At 46.7% G+C, this 17,011-nt stretch overlaps 1 protein-coding gene across 2 annotated transcripts in view; it reads left to right on the forward strand.

Moving 5' to 3' along the window:
• The window catches only part of SEPT2 (septin 2), a 27,321-nt gene that overhangs the window by 621 nt on the left and 9,689 nt on the right, over positions 1-17,011 (forward strand). For both annotated transcript variants that reach the window (XM_006909912.3, XM_006909913.3), the window contains exons 2-7: positions 3,963-3,990; positions 5,247-5,367; positions 12,147-12,233; positions 12,937-13,060; positions 14,130-14,264; positions 14,437-14,554. In XM_006909912.3, coding sequence (XP_006909974.1) covers positions 3,982-3,990; positions 5,247-5,367; positions 12,147-12,233; positions 12,937-13,060; positions 14,130-14,264; positions 14,437-14,554 — 594 coding nt within the window. In that variant the 5' untranslated portion in view covers positions 3,963-3,981. The remainder of the gene's footprint in view (positions 1-3,962; positions 3,991-5,246; positions 5,368-12,146; positions 12,234-12,936; positions 13,061-14,129; positions 14,265-14,436; positions 14,555-17,011) is intronic.

Consider the following 17,011-nt stretch of genomic DNA (forward strand, 5'->3'; position numbering starts at 1 on the left):
CGGCCCGCGGCTTCTCTCCCCGGAGCCCTGGCTCGGGCGGAAGCGCCGGGAGTGTCCCGGGAGCACCCGCCTGGCCCCTTGCTCACCCTGTGTGAAGGACGTGGAGCGGTCTCAGTAATGGGCCCGGGGTGCCGGACGCGCGGGTGGTGGTCGTGGTGGTCCTGATACGGGAGCGAAAGTGCAGGTTGTGGCCTGTCGGGCGCTTTCGTCGTACGGCCATCCTTTTGTCGCCCTGATATGGGCCAGTCTATCCCGTCAGCCCCCGGCAGAGAATAAGTCTCGAGAAGTCTTTGCGGCCTTGTTAACTTCCAGGCCCTGCCTGGCCGCAGAGACGGGGCGGCGAGAGGAGGCAGCGGCCCCTGCCCTGTGCAGGGCCAAACCCGGAGGCTACAGGTGGAGACCGGCCGCCGTTCGCGCGGAGACCAACGGAGGCCATAGATGCTTTCAGTAAAGCCCCAACTCCCACGAGGCCCACAGGATCCCAAAACCTGGCCACCTTTTATTTTTCCGGCCTCAATTTTTGTCAGTATCACCCCCCCCCACCTTGTTTGTCCTCTCCCCCCCACACCCCGCCCCAATCACATGACCCAACCACATTGCACTTGCTGAAGCTGCTGTGGTATTTCTCACCTTTGGCCTTCCTTGGTCGAAGCCCTTTCTTTTGCCTGGACCCCAGTTACCGCCGCCTTTGCTTGCCTAGGGAATGTGTACATCTTGTCACCCTTACCCATTACCTAGCACAGTGACCCCCACATATAGGCTCTCCAGTATTGGTTGAACGACTCCAGTCGTTACAACACCTAAATTTAATGTTCTGAAGCAGCCTCGCCATCGTACGGGGTGGTATATGATGGGGTGAGGGATTATGAAGTTGTTTCCTGGTGTTTGTAAATCGAGGTTCATCATTTTCACTTTTGGTAGTTTCAACTCAGTCTGTCTCTGCGCCACCCAGCACCCTACCCCGCAGTGTGTACTGCTCTGTCAGATCTGGGCAGTGACTGAGCTATAAGGGAGATCCTGATATTCTACTTTTCATCTTAATTGTTATGCCAGCACAGCAGCCCAGGGTAAAGAACAGGGATTTTCAATCAGATCAGATTTGCTTTTTGACTAGCAGGATGACCTAGGGAAATGGGGAGGGGTTGGGGGGGCAACCTCCCCCTATAAGCATTCATAAATGTGATTCAGATCCCTTTTATATCCAACTCCAAAGGCAAACTGCTGAAAAAAGAAGAATTTTTGTTACTTTTCCCAGAGGGGGGACCTCCAAAATCATCTATTAAGAGAATTGTGTTGAAGCCGTTTATGTATCCTGTGTTTATCCCACTTTGTGCTAATGGTCCCCACAGGTCACTACAGAAAACACATTCAATTGCAGGGTGCTGCCAAGGGTGTTAATTTGGTGTACCATATGTGCGCCTTTCTCAAATCCAAAGAATCTGAATGCCAGAACATTCCAAGGGCTCTGGATAGGCAGTTACAGACCTTCTGGGTCCTACACTACAAGGTCATTTTTTGGACTGGGGTGATGTACATAAATACAAGAGTAACACGTCAATGAATGGTAGTTATGGATAATCCATCAGTTTAAACACCACCAACAAAATATGTTTAAGCCGCTATCTGTTCTTCATCTTTTGGAAAAGTTGGCTTCTTCTATGTGAATTGGGATCGGGGTATTCTGTGAAAGAAGGAAGCCATAGGTCAAGGAGAAAAAAATTTCAACGTTTTTTAGCATCTAGAATGAGCACAACCTGAGAATAAAATTTTCACTTGACCACATTTCTGAGGTTTGGGGGTCCAGCTGGTCTGCACCATGGTTTAAATTAATCACAGCTTTTGGCATTTTGTGTTCTGGTCAAGACTGTCTCATTGGAAACCAGGCACTTCGGTTGGTGGCATAAAGAAAAAGCAACTAAATGTAAATTATGTAGCCGGTATAAAGAAATTTCAACAAACTTTAAGAGATTTTTACAGTAGTTGTTCACAAATCATGATCTGTTAAAATGGCAAGGTATGTGTGATAAAAATAACTCCCAATTTGGAACGTTCCTGGATAACCATTGAATCAAGGAGGGTAACAAAAGCAGAACCACATGCTGTCTAGAAAGCACTGGAAAGAAGACAAGCAAAATCTAAGACACGGCGAAAGCCTCATAGACTCAAATGAGAATTTGGGTTTTATGTATTTTCATTGTGAAGGAACACTGAAAATAATGAAATTTGGTTCTGATGATATTAAGAAGTAATCACTCTTAACAGAAAGGTAAGTAAATCCAAAAATTGGTTCTTTGAAACAAATTCTCAGAAGTCCCTTTAAGGAAAAAAGCAAATACATCTAGAAAAGACGATATAGGAGGTGAAATCACAGATACAGGAGACTACATGTTTCAAGATAGCCACAAATTCAGAAATCTGGAAGAAACAGATGACTTCCTAGACAGGTTACCAGAAGGGAACCAGGTACTGGAAAACCCGTCCAGAACAAATGCCACTGAACAGCCAGGTAAGATCTACCAAGGAAGAGAGGCCAAGACTAGATGGAGCCGAACTCCATCCAGCCCAGAACACCTAGCACCGCTGCCCTTCAAGCCACTACGTAAAAATGGAAAGCACTTCAGTTTTTTAGTGAAGACAGCACAACTTTAGCGACAAACCTCAATGGAGACCTAAGAAAGCTAGCTAGTTAGCCGTAGGTCTGCCTCACTCATCAATATAAATGCAAAAGTTCTCTGAATATTTGCTGGCAATTAGATTCCAGAAACATACCTAAAGTATCTATCAATATAACTTGTTACAGCAAGATAAAGGATAAAATCATATGAATGGATGCTGAGACTTCTGTAAAACCCAGCAACCAAGTCTAGCGAAAACACTAAGTAAACTGCTTTATTAAAATTCAGGATATTTCCGTAAACCAATGGCAGATGTTCTCTGATTCATCTCCTTCTCTTGCCTAGCAGCTCTACTTTCGTGTAAGCTTACCTTAATTTCACTACCTAGGCTGAAAACATTTTGGTTACTGTAGATCCGGCTTCACCTGCTTGTTAGTCCTTTGAGCTCTAGGCTTCACCTGATAATGGCCCCCCCTTCATTAGTAATGTCATAGCAAGAAGCTGCTCACAGACTGCATATAAGTATTCATCTCGCCCTTCTCTTTCCCCCTCATTCTTGCCAGACGTAAGGAAAGGTCAGGCTTTCAGTGGGCCACTACTAAGGAGAACCGAGACTAAGAACCCTTCTTTCACATACTCTAGCCTTAAAAGCTTACAAATCCTGCCCATACGGTGGTTAACCAGCTGTACGTGGGGGCGTAGGGGCCTCATTTCTTTAGAGCTGGTGGGGAACATTTCCATTCAAAAGGGAAACAGCGTGCGTGCGCAGCACTCAGGAATGTTGAGGTTTGGCGGAAATGGGCAGGCCAGAAGGTGAAAGAAGTTTTGCAATACTTTCTTAAGCCCCAAAGGGAATCAAATCTGGCCGCATTCATCTCTTTGTTACCAGAGGTTAGCCTACAGACCACACATTTTCCAAACCTTCAAGACTTCTAAAGCTTGTATTAAAATTCCAAGCATCTCTGACACACTTCTCAAGCAGTCCAGTGCCCTCAGCCTAGTTCTCAGGAGCTCAGGGAGTCTACGGCAGGTGGCAAACCGCACTCGCCAGGCCCCTTTGTTAAAAAGGTTCAGAGAGGAGATGACAGTTCCATGAGCTCGTCTGTAGCGCTTAACACATCATCAGTACTAAAAAAGTTCGAAGACTGTTGAAACTGGAATGTATATAAGTAGGTATATATTTGCTTTCATCGGCCTAATTGTATAATTTTATAATGAGATAATTTCATCATTTCTGGGTATTTGATATGATTGAGAAGCTATTGATGCCTTATGTGTCTTTTATATCCATGCAAAGTTAAATGTATATGTTATAGATATACGTGTATTTTTTTTTTTTTTTTGCAGATTGACAACTTTACTAAAGATGTCTAAGGTAAGAGCTCACTTCATTTATCTACGGTATGAGGAGAGACTTATTTTTCAGACTGTTTATAGTCAAGAGTTATTACTCATTGTTTTAATATAAGTGATATATATGATTCATTAAAACAGATTTCTAATTTAATTGTCCTAAAAGCTTTGAGCTTTCTTATTTCAGATTTCCAATTTCTTGTTTCTAAACACCTCAATAACAATCCATTTAGGGTCTTTAGATCATTTCCAGAAGACTAATCAAAAAATAATTTAAAATTCTACTAATTATCAGGATGAAATTGGCGGGACTCTTAAACCTGATAAATTGGCTTACATTAGCCCTTGCAAATTAGCCCAGAACCTTGAAGTAAATTAGTTCTAAAAGGCATGCTGAGAAAAGCAGAACTTGAGGTTAAAATTACAAGATTATCATTTCTTTTTGCCTTTTGTTTTTGAATCTCTGGGTGTTCCTTATCGTCTGATGCCTAAGCATCACACTGACTTTTGCTTTTTATACAAGTATTAGTGTAGAACACAAATAAGGGGAAAGGAAAATAACTGTAATTCCATCACCCAGAAATAACCACTTTTGTGAATAACATTTTGGGAATGTTGTTTTTACACATGTGCATGTGTGAATATACATGTAGAAAATAAATCAGTTCGTCTAATGTGTCGGTTGCTGTGTCTTTGATTTCCTCCCATTTATAGTAGGCCACTGCCCCGTTCTCCAGCTTTCCTGTGCTGGCTTTGTCAGATATCACTCCTCAGATCAGGTGTCCAGACGTCTATCAGGGAACGTCGACATTCTGGCATTGTCAGCTGTGATCGCGTCCTCATTCTCAGTCTTCTCTCTCTCAGTCTTTGAAGCTAGATATTCAAAAGCTGACCCCTCAGTTGCCTGCCTTGTCCTTGATGAGGCTCTGTTCCGTAGAGCTAGGTATATAGCTAGAGACATGATGTTTCTTGAATACTTTTCACAAAGACATCACACCTGACACCTGGAATTATTTTCTTTTATGGATTGTTTAATCAGTTAACAGAAATGTAATTTTAGGTCAGCATATTGGCAGGGAATAATACTGCATTGGTTTTTCTTTTTAACGTTCTTAAGTGAGTACCATCGGTTTTCTGATAGAAGCGACATTTTGATGTTATATGTTTTTAATTTGCAAGAACTAGTGATATATATGTCACAGCTTGATTATATCTTAAAAGCAACTAATAAGGTGTTTATTTGCTCTTTTTTTTTTTTTTGGTAAAATCTTGTTTTAGCAACAACCAACTCAGTTTATAAATCCAGAAACTCCTGGCTATGTTGGATTTGCAAATCTTCCCAACCAAGTTCACCGAAAATCAGTGAAAAAAGGTTTCGAGTTCACACTGATGGTGGTCGGTAAGAAATTAACTTCTACTCTCCAGCTTATTAAGTGTGTGGCTGTCTCCCCATCCCAACCTGGGATATAATGATAGCATTACCCCTAACATCATAGGGAAAATTCCTTTGATAGCAGAATCAAATAATTTGGGAATTTGGGGGACAGAGAATTTTTAGAAAATTTTGCTTGAGTAAAATTATAATTTTTCTGTCATTTATTTATATGTAGTGAAAGTTTTTACTCACTGTGGCAACAAGCTTCCAAAATGTCACCCACTGATCCTTACCTGCTGGTATTCGTGCAGCTTTCCAGTGCCCTCCCACTTTGAATAGGGCTCACCTGTGTCGCCAGTAGTTCACTGCAGAAGTGAAGGTGTATGGCTTCAAGACTGGGTCATAAAAGACGTGTGGCTTGTACCTTGCCTTCTCTTGACTCACTTTTCTGGGGGAAGCTAGCCACTGTGTTGGAAAGACACTCCAGCAGCATTATAGCGAAGCCCCTCAGGGCAAGGAGTTGAAGCTTGCCAGAAGCCATGTAAAGGACCATCTCAGAAACACCCTTCAGCCCCAGTTAAGCCTGTCATGATAGCCATCTTGGCTGACATTGGCTGTTACTGCATGAGAGAACCGCTGCCCCCAAGCGATAACCACCCACAATAGTACACTCCCAAATTCCTGACCCGAAAAATGTATGAAATAATAAATGTTTATTGTTGTTTTAGGCCTCTGAATTGATAGTAATTTACATATTAGTAGATAACTAATACACGTTTAATCAGAGGTGTGTTTAATACTAAAAAAAAATAACTCCTTAAATTTTTACGGTGGATGTATTTTATTTTTATTTTTTTTATTATTTATTATTGTTTATGCCTACAGCACCTGGTCTTCCTAGGTGATCTCCCATCCAAGTACTGACCAGGCCTGACTTTGCTTAGCTTCTGAGATCAGACATTGGGCTTGTTCAGGGTGGCATGGTCATAGACCATGGACCGTGGCTCCACTAGGGCACAAACCCGGGACCTTCTGCATGTAAAGCAGATGTGCTAACTGCTACACTATGGAACCACGTCCTTATGGTAGACGTATTTTAAACAAACAACAATACTTACTATACAAGGTTTTTAAAAATTATTAAAGTCCTTTGAAATTGAAATTTTTTTCTGTTGTATCAGATATATTTTACCATGGGCTGGAGCATGTCTATTAGCAAGCCTAACATGATGAGTTAGTTACCGGCCGAGGAGCTGTAAACTCTGCTAACCATGTCGCATTTTATTTCATTCTCGATAACTGCAGAATTCTCCAAAACATGCGGAGGTAGGCTGGTGATGGTCACGTATGAGTAGGACAGATGATTGTCTCCTGGGTTAAATAGCTCATAAATCTGAAATGAAAGAAATTTTTGGGACCTTTGGTCCAGAGAACTGAATAGTGACATGTTTTAGGATCACAATTACGTGATAATGATCGTGCAAGTTCAAGTTCCTAATACAAGAGAGAATTCCAGTGTAATCTGTCACAGTTACTTAATTTTAATGCATTCAAAAATAGGCAATAATTTTTGCTTCTGGCCATGATAGAGTAATTTGTTTATTCTATCCTTCCCTAAAGGGCCAGGTGGTAAATTTTTAAGGTTTTGTGAACCATACATTTTTCAGTACAACCATTCAACTCTACTGTGGTCATGGGGAGCAGCCGCTCGCAATGTCAACAGATAGGCAAGTAGTGTTCCAGTAAGCTGTATTTACAAGGTGGCAGACTAGGTTTGATCTGCGGGTTGTAGTTTGCTGATCTCTGAAATAACTGCCATCAGACTAGTAGTCCTCCTGGCATGAAGATCTAAAAGGCTGATCAAAATAGAGCAACAAACAGTTCTTTTAGGACATTCTGCAATAGGCAGTGCGGACTTCCATCCTTGAGAGAAGGAAAAGTTTACACACTGTAAAGTCGTTCCCGCTTTCTGCCATTTACCTGCTCTGCTCCAGGAAGAAGTCAGCACAAGGGTCTCAGAGCCGAAGGGCGGATCACAGTCCAGGGAAGCTGAGGTGACTGGGTCCTGAGATAGCATGGCAGAGTTCCAAAGAAGAACTCCAGAGATCCGCATTGGGGTTCCTCAGACACTGCGGCTGAACACGGAAGTGCTTGTGGGTGGGGTTAAATTTCAGAGGCTAGGCAGCATGGAACCACGGGACTGAGCCAAACTGGAGATTACGCAGAGTTAGACAGTCAGAGCGGGGTCCCCGGGGGAAACCCCAGAAAGCCCCTGCTTGGGAGGGTAGGGCCGGTGCAAACGTGAAGGCTGCTTAAACCCTCCCCAACAAAGCTCGAAGCAAGACCTGAAAGGATCCAGCTGATTTGCAAATTACTTTCCAGGACAAGGCCCATCACTCAGAGGACATCGAGTCCAGGCCTTTGCAGCGTAACATTCACGATACCTAGTATCCAGTAGGAAGTTATTTATTGGGTATGCTGAGAAGCCAAAAAATTGGCACATAATTAGAAAAATTAGGCAGTAGATTCAGAAATGGCAGGTGCTAGAATAGACAAACGAGGACTTTAAGTATTTTAAATGTGTACCTGCACTTAAAGGAAAACATGAATGTAATGAGATAAATGGAAGGAAACAAGAAAGAACCAAATGGAACTTCCAGAGATTAAGAAAAATACAACATCTGAGATGAAAAGGTTTCTGATTGGCTCAACAGCAAATTACGCACTGCAAAGAAAAGGCCGCAAGAAAGCATCCGGGCTAAAAGAAACACCAGAGCGATTCGAAGAAGAGCACGCCAGGGCACGCAGGGGGGAGGAGCTGAGAACCACTGGTGAACAGAGAAAATCAAAATTAGCTAGGAAAATGCATACAGGGATCAAAGGTAAGACCGCTGACTTCTCATGAGGAATGACGGCTTAAAGTACCGAAGGAATAAAATCGTCAGCCTAGAGTTCTGATTATCAAAAAAAACCCTTTAAAATAAAGGTTAAAAAAAAGACGAAATACGTGTTCAGATAAATAAGCTGAGACTTTATCACCGTTAGACTGGCACATAGGAAATCTTAAATGAGGCTCTGCAGGCCAACGAGAGGGGAGAGCACTGGAAATGCAGATATGTTGGTGAACGTAAGAGGCTTCTTGCTTTTTAAGTTTTTCAAAGATAACTGGCTTTTAAACAAGTAATGTGGAACATGGAGGAATGAAATGAACAGGGTTAGCACAGAGGACAGGAGGGTAAATGAAGCATCTCGTAAGCTTCTTGGGTTACCCGATGCCATATAATATTTGAGGGAAGACCGCCAAGTTAATTAATGGTGCATATTTGAACTCCATTGTGGCCACTAGAAAAATAAAGATTTGGTGAAAAGTCAGTAGCTTCAATAAAATAGAATATATTTTTTAAAAAGTACTCAATTCAAAAGAAAGGAAAAGAAAAAAAAATAGAAAAAGTGTAGCAGAAGACAGACTCGAACACAACCGTGTCAGTTACATGCTGATGGACAAGGCAGAGTGAAAGGAAGGATGGTTGCAGCAGCAGGAGGGTGGACTGGCAGACGGCTGTGCCCGTGCAGGAGCACCGCTCAGTGTGTGCAGCACGGTTAACTACGCTCAGGTTAATTATGCTGAGCAGGAGCAGCCAGGCACGAAAGAGGGCGAGCTGTGTGAGCCCACACTCGGGAAGTTCTAGGACAGTCAAAACCAGTCTGTAGTGACAAGCAGATTGACATATGCATGAACGGGGGGCTAGAGAGGGTAGAGAGATCATCTTGAGTGGAGGTCACCTGAATGCATACTGTTGTCAAAATTAATCCGACTGTACAGTTTAAATGAGTGCACTTAACTGATCAAGGTACAGGTAAACCATACCTCGGCGAAGTTGATTTAAAAGCCGTCTACGGCCATGCCACCCTGAACACGCCTGATCCTGTCTGATCTCTGAAGATAGGCTGTTTAGCACTTGGATGGGAGGCCACCTAGAAGACCAGGTGCTGTAGGTGTAAAAATATATAATATATAAAAGCAGGTAGGTGGGGGATTAAGGGTAAGATAGGTACTGAACAACTAGAAAGCTGACCACAGAACCCTCAACTTTTAAATTGTAACTGATAGTAGCTTGAGGCATGTCAGGAAAACCCCAATGTACCCAGCTTGTGAGCCAGGAACTATTAAAGAGAAAAGGTGTAGTTTTTAAAATTATGGCAGACTTCTAAAGAAATAAGAAATTTCCCAAAATGGCACACCACATGCAAATGAAAGACTACATATGTTTGGGCAGCAATCTGCAAGGAATTTTAAAATCACAAATAAATGTAAAGACCTCAAGGCAGAAGCCAGGTGGCAGGTCCATGAGAACAAGACCATGCTGCTGAAGTGCCTGCTCAAAGAGTAATAGCTGGCAATAAGTTCCATCAAGTTATTGGCCTCCCAGAATTATGCGGGGTGGCCACTCAGTTTCAAGAAAAGCAAGATTAAAATTATAAAGCATATCGCCAAATATGTTCCCTGCTTGAGAGTAGGATGGCTAGTGTGACCAAGTTCACAAGAGGGTTAGAGTGAGCGCTGAGAACTTCAGAACTAAGCTTAGAAAATGAAAATATGCTGGCGCAATTGTAGGTTCCTGCGTTCCGAGAACACACACCCAGGCTGCAGGTCATCCTTCCTGCAGGCACGTGAGCCCGGAGTGGGTGGCACTTTGCACTGGGGCCTGTGGGAACATCCTTCTCCTTGGAGCTCCGTCCTGCCATCTCCTTCACTCGTGATAGAACAGGCAGAAAAGCTGACCACTTAGAATACTGCCCTTCACGGGCCTTCGGAAAAGGCCCTTGTACCCTTGTTTGGGGGAAGCAGTTTCTTGTGTTGGTTAAATCAGATGAAAATCTAAAGCTTTCCTGACAATTTGCCTGATAGGATCTCAGGATGGTTATTGTGAAAGGAGGCTCAGCTTTTTCTCCTCTGCGCGTATTTCTCGTGTCGTGGCGCCCCCTGGTGCCTGACACTCTGTCTTCCTCATGGGTGACCGGGAACCCTTCTCAAACTCAGTGCCTCCCATCGCTGTCAGTCTTTGCTGTCACTGCTTTCAAAGGGTACCTGGCCCCAGCGTGTTTCGCGCTACATTTTTTGGACAGTGATGGATTTACACTGGTCCAAATCTCTTGGGTCTTGTTTTGCCCTTTTAAAGGCACTTGTGTGAAAAACAACTCGCTGGGGCAGAGGTTCCTGGAAGCGGAGAGAGCAGAGCCAGGCCACCCAGAGGCACACCCCGGGCCAGCGTGCTCTGAGTGAACGAGCATCGCTTGTAGGTGTCACGCAGGCGCTATTCCAAACGACGTGGCCACTTACACGCTCAGTTAAGACTTAGAATCAGCCACTGGGGTGTTGCTACTGCTGTTTGGAAAGAGGTTCAGGTGCCTCTGCTCAGGTTCTGCAACTGGTCTCTTTTCAGCTTTATTTTCCACAGCTGTCACGACTCAGCTGGTAGTAGAGCGACTGTTCAGCTTTATTTTCCACAGCTGTCACGACTCAGCTGGTAGTAGAGCGACTGTCATCTCCCTGCTGGAGTGCAGAGCTCCACGGGAGCAGGGACTGATCTGTCCTGCTTTCTCCTGTGTCCCAGCAGTGATACCTGTGCCAGGGATGCAGAAAGGATTTAGCGCGTTCTGGTAAAGCCCCTTCAAGTGTGGTAAAGGACGTAGAGGGGCGTTGCAGGGCTGCTTACTGACGGGGAACTGATAGGGTAACACATCTAGCCACATTTTCATGTTCTCGTTTGGATGTGTTCTCCTTTTAATTTCCTTTTCATCTGTGAAAATTGCAGGCTGGTTAAAGTGTGATCTTGACTTTGTCCATCTACACGTTTCACGTTCCCTCTTTGGGTCACGATTTTCCCAACAACAATGATTTTGAAACAGGCGTGTGCGCCTTCCGTGTACTGTGCGGGACTCGGCAGAGACGGTTCAGACCGGGGAGCCCAGGCGACATTGTGGCACCCGGTTCACAAGCGCCTCTCCATGCAGAGTCCAGCCTTAGATGACAACAAACAATGAAGCGATGCCGTCTGTTCTTGCTCCTTCGAGTATAAGATTTAACTTTTTGCATCTTCTTTGCAATTAGATTTCAAATATTCAGAATATGTAGTTACAGTAGTTAAAGAGAGATTTTTAATGCATTAAATGGTCATGCTCCGGTCGGCAGTGAGCGGGGAAGTTGCCTGACCTAAGGCAATAAGGCAGTTGGCAGAGTTGGGACCCCAGTGGCAGGGGGTGGGGAGGTCAAAACAGGAAGAGGGAAGTGCCCTCTCCCACCCCGGTTGCTGGCGATCGCGGGTGGGCGTGTGCACGAGAGGCTCAGCGTCTGCTGGTTTCCCCTTCCCACAGCTTGGGAGGCAGGTGTAGTGCTGTTGCCATTGTTAAGTTGGTATGTTCAGTTTTCTGAAAATGTGATAAGTTAAACACAATTAGTAACACTCAAAACCTGCTTTGCATTCTATTTATCAAAAAATAAAGATCCGTCTCTAAACTCTTCCACACACCTGTGAAGAGGCGAGGTCATGTTTCTGATCTTGTGCATGAATCGTGACGTCCCCCAGACCTGGCTGCAGACAGAGGGCCCGCCCTGGGCAGGTTGCTGGCCTGTGAGCACCGCTGTCCCGTCGCTAGAACGGGGCAGAGTGGACCAAATTCACAGTCGTGTGGAGTTGAGAATGCTGTTCGTGAGGTGCTCAGCCCCCTGCCAGGCCTCCCATAATGCTCTGCAGATGACCTGTGTGACAACGTCGTGACGTCATTCTCATTCTCACGTGCAGGTGAATCGGGTCTAGGCAAGTCGACTCTCATCAACAGCCTGTTCCTGACCGATCTCTACCCAGAAAGAATCATACCTGGAGCTGCAGGTAGAAACGTCCCTTCACCGTCCTCTGTACTTCTGTGTGACAGTTGTTGAAGAGTTCATGTGGTCTTTTACACTTTAGCCTTGTGTTTTGTTGGCTTTTGTTCAGCTTAAACACAAGGAAGGCGTCATTTCGGGAGGGAAGGGCATGCTGCACTTGTGCTGTAGACTCTGACCCGGGTCTGTCCTCGCCTAGTTTTTCTTTGTCTGTAAAGTGTGGTAAATAGTTCCTGTCTGCGGTGTATGTTTGACAAGAGGATCCAGTGACAGGGCTGTCTTAGAAACGTGTGTGAGCAGGAGGTGACTGGGAGTGGATGTCGTCCGACTCCGGTGTCAGCACACCCCGGCATCCATGAGTGGGTGTCGAGGGAGTGGATTAGGCCCATAGAGGCTGAGCCTGGGGCCGGGGCCGCTGCACGGGGCCAGGCCACCCTTTCACGAGTGGTGTTAAATTCAGTCTTTAGAGGAAAAGACATTCTACCTTCCCAGGCAGCCCTTTAATCTTGGCTTCAGCGTTTCCCTTGCTGACTTTGGGATCATTTTTACACAATCCTCATGTCACCTCCTGAGAACCTTCCTCAGAGAGAGGTAGTGACTTCCAAATCACTTGCTTAATAAGAAGAAAGTAACTAACAGGTCATTTCTTCTCTTCGCAAACTGGCTCACTGTTAAGGCACATTCTCTTATTAAGTTTGTTTCTTTTCTAGAGAAAATTGAAAGAACTGTCCAGATTGAGGCCTCGACTGTTGAGATTGAGGAGCGAGGGGTCAAGCTGCGCCTGACAGTGGTGGACACCCCTGGCTACGGTGATGCCATCAACTGCAGGGATTGGTACGCACTCCCCTGGGACACAGCGCCTATTTACATTTGTCCTAATGTATTCAAATTTATAGTGTCAATGACTGATTTCGCGGTTTGGAGTAACTATGTCATAAACCGAGATGATTTAAAGCACGTCAATGACGTTTTGAATAAGGAGTTTCACAGGGAATGGTATTTTTCTCGAAAAGCATCCTAGTGAGATCTGAGAGAGCCAGCCAGCCAGCCAGCGCTGGTGTGAGCGAAGCCGCCCAACCTGAGCCATGGCCATGGCCTCAACACTGGGGCACCGTGTTCCTCCTGCCGTGTGTGAGGACGTGGAATCTCTCAGACACACTCAAGACATGGTTCCTCTGAGGAGCTGCTCACTGGCATCATTTGCACAGACAAGGACAGGAAGGGATAGTGGCCGAGCGGCCTGTGCCAGGGCCGCGCCAAGAGCGCCGTGTTCGTTGACCACACAGAGCCCTGGCCCCGCTCACCGTGGGCAGGACGGGCACCGCCTCCTGCCCTGGACGAGCGGACAGAGGAGGGAAACCTTCCTCCTCCTCCTCCTGCTCCTCCTGCTCCTCCTGCTCCTCCTCTTCCTCCTCCTCCGTCAGGGACTTGTCCTTCTGCCAGTCGTCTTTGTGTCATGCAGATGTGCTGCTGCACAGTTTACGCACCTGCTCTGTCAGGGACTTGTTCTTCTGCCAGTCGTCTTTGTATCACGCAGATGTGCTGCTGCACAGTTTACGCACCTGCTCTCGTGCCCGCGTCCTCTGCTGCCACTGTACCCCTCGTCCCCGTCACAGACACCTTGTAAAGCGGTGGCAACCCTGGGTCTTTACTCGGTCGTCTCAGGCTCCCCGTGACTGTTCTTTTCAGGCTTTTGACCCCAGCACTTGGAGGTCATTATGTTTGGCAGTTTCCACACATCTCCGTCTTGCGAATCCAGGTCACAGCTTCCTTTCTCTCCTACAGATGAATTTTAGCTTGTATTCGGTAGGGGGTCAGGGGCTAGGAAGACTCATTTCGTCTTTGAAGTTAGGGCCCACCTGCCTTGGTGGCCCATGACCCTTGGCATCCGTGCTCCTCTCAGTTTTAAGACGATCATCTCCTACGTCGATGAGCAGTTCGAACGGTATCTGCATGACGAGAGCGGCCTGAACCGGCGGCACATCGTCGACAACAGGGTGCATTGCTGCTTCTACTTCATCTCGCCCTTCGGACACGGGTGAGTGGCCGCACGCCCCTGCTGTGGCGACTCGGGGTCCGTAACACCACGCGGGTGTGCATCCTGCCCCCAAACTGCACATTCCAATGTAAGAATTGAAATCATTTTGAGAGAAAAAGTTGTGTGTGATCTTTTTTCCCTAAGCATGTGGCACTTCTCAAATCATTTGTAGACTTAAGCCCTTAGACGTTGCGTTTATGAAGGCGATACACAACAAGGTCAACATCGTGCCTGTCATCGCAAAAGCCGACACACTCACTCTGAAGGAGCGCGAGCGCCTGAAGAAGAGGGTGAGTGTCTCACGGGAGTGGGGGCGTGAGATGTGGGGTTCGGTGGGGGTTTTTAAGCAGTATGTGGTACTTGTGGTTTTTTAGTACTTTGCCTTCACAAAGAGGTGTTGAGCCTTTACTGTCTTTCATAATTCACCTTAGGCGAAAATGCCGCCAGTGACTTACAGGGTGGCTGGTGAGCAGACTCCGCGACGCGTCCGGTAAATGGTGTGGCCGTGGGCGTGTGGTCACTTCCGTGAACTTCTCCTATTCCAGCTACACAGTTTGCTCTACACGGTCCACTTAGGAACGTGCACGAGTTGTAATAGTTGGGTGTCGTAGCGTGTTAAGGGCCCGTGTTTGGCCAGAGAGGTGTGGCGTTGCAGCTGTCTGCCTCCCGCTGTGCCCTCACTTCCCAGTGGCTGCAGCGCTGGCCGGTTGTCTCTGCAGCACCCTCTTCTGCATTACCCCATGAAGCTTCTTTGTTGCTTTTCTGGAATAAGTTTAACTATTTACCTTTTTAAAATTATATACTCGTTTGTGTGCTTAAGAAAGTCCAGACTCGCATGCTAAATTCTACAAATACGAGTTCCTTTGATTTTCCACAAAGCAAGCACTGGTAACAGTATCTGTCCTTCTGGAACATGTCTGTGTGTGTCTTTTTTTTCGGAGGAGGATCAAACCTATCTACATGTCATTCTGACATTTGACTTTCTGATATCCCAGTGCACCCAGAAAGCACTCCCACTTTCCCTGACTCTGCTGAGTGCACACAGAGCATTTCTTCAGTGTGTTCCTGGGCCTTCCCACCGCCCCCTCGGACCTGATGTCAGGAACCTCTGTTTGGGTCACCTGTGTGTTCCAGGAGTTTAGGACAGGAGCACTCAGCACTGTTTACGTAGTGAACGTCAACATCCGTCTCTCCTCGCAACTGTGTGTGAGACGAATTGTTAGGAAGGAAGTCGATGCACATTTAAATTTTTGAATGATGGATCCGTTTCCCTCAGATTTATGACCGCAGATCCCCAAAGCAGGCTCTTGTCTCCGCCTCCTGGAACAGTCCTGGGTTTGTTACCAGTGTTTGCCAAGGACGTCCCACCGGAGGGTGGGAAGTGGTGTCCCATTCCAGCGTGAGTCCCCCGACCGCTCAGACCGCTCTTGTGAGCCGCCGTCCCGCTGCTGGCCATGCGCATTCTCCCGGCCTCCCGTTTCCTGCTTTCCTTTTGTTTTCAGACGTGGCTATCATGTTGCAGATGACATCACCGTTTGATTTTGGTGTTTCCACGTTCTTCTGGCAATCTTCTCCATAGCAGTTATTAAATTGTGCTCCTATTTCTCAGCCATTTCCTTATTGTCTCAGGTGACTGACAGTCTGTTAGGAAATATTCAGGCCCTTGGAAGAGCCCCCGAAAGCTTGGGCATTTTTGTGCTTTACATAAGTGTTTTAAGCGGGAGCTTCATCTTTTATAGGGTGTTTGGTTCAGCGACGGAGACGGAGGGGAAGGGGCACGTCACAGCACGCTCCGTGCTCGTGTCCGATCCCGTATCCAAAACGCACAGGGCCCGATGGCAAAGCCTGCAGTGAGTGGGAACCTTTTTAGTGCTTCGTCTCAGGCCTTTATAATTCCTTCTCCCGGTCTGCGCCCCTCCCACTGCCGGTCCTCCCGCTGCCCGCCGGTGCTGCCCCTCCCTGGTCCCCAGGAGCCTCCTGCAGGCCTCCGCCAGCGCTGCTTTTTGTAGCCTGCACTTCGTGCTGTTCCAGCTGCTCTCAGGCTCTTCCACGCTGGCTCGCGGTCCAGCTGCAGGTGTCCTGTTTGGGCTTGGCATGTGGGGCCATCCCCGGCCTTCATCCTCACCCGTGGGCTTTGCTGTGTCCCAAGACCCACCTGCCTGCCTCTTTACCACCTTCCTGACTCCCGATCCTGGGATGTCGGCATCGCTTACTGTTATTCTATCACGTCATCCTCTGTGGCTTCTGCTTTTCCTGTCTGAGAACCCCACTTTTCACGTGACCCACGGGTGTGAACAGAAGCCTTCTTGCCCTCACAAGCTTGTCTCCCAGCTTCCCTGGCGCCGTGGATCGTCCCACAATCCTCGCAGTCACTCACACTGAGACGGCTGCTCATCCCGATTGCGCACTTCTCACTCCCCTCTTGCAATTCTGAATCGCCCATTTATTAACTATTTCCCAAGTCCATTTTCATCCACAGTGCGCGCCCTCTTTCTGGGGCCAGCATAGAGAGATGGCGTGGCAGGAGCGGGCAGAGCCTTTCCTCTTGCCGGCCGCTGCTGCCTCCATCTCCTTAAGGAAGGAGGAACTAGGGAAGGACAGGAAAGGACGCCAGGCAGTAAGATGCAGGAGTTGGGGCGGGGCAGAGGGCCTTTATCGGGGCCTGAGTGGATGCAGACTGTGCCTTAAGTCTAAGGTTTTGGTCATTCGAGGCCAGAAGGGTCATACTAAGAATAGATCCGTGAGCA

This window comes from Pteropus alecto, unplaced genomic scaffold (assembly GCF_000325575.1).
Source record: "Pteropus alecto unplaced genomic scaffold, ASM32557v1 scaffold143, whole genome shotgun sequence".
NCBI classification, from domain to species: domain Eukaryota; kingdom Metazoa; phylum Chordata; class Mammalia; order Chiroptera; family Pteropodidae; genus Pteropus; species Pteropus alecto.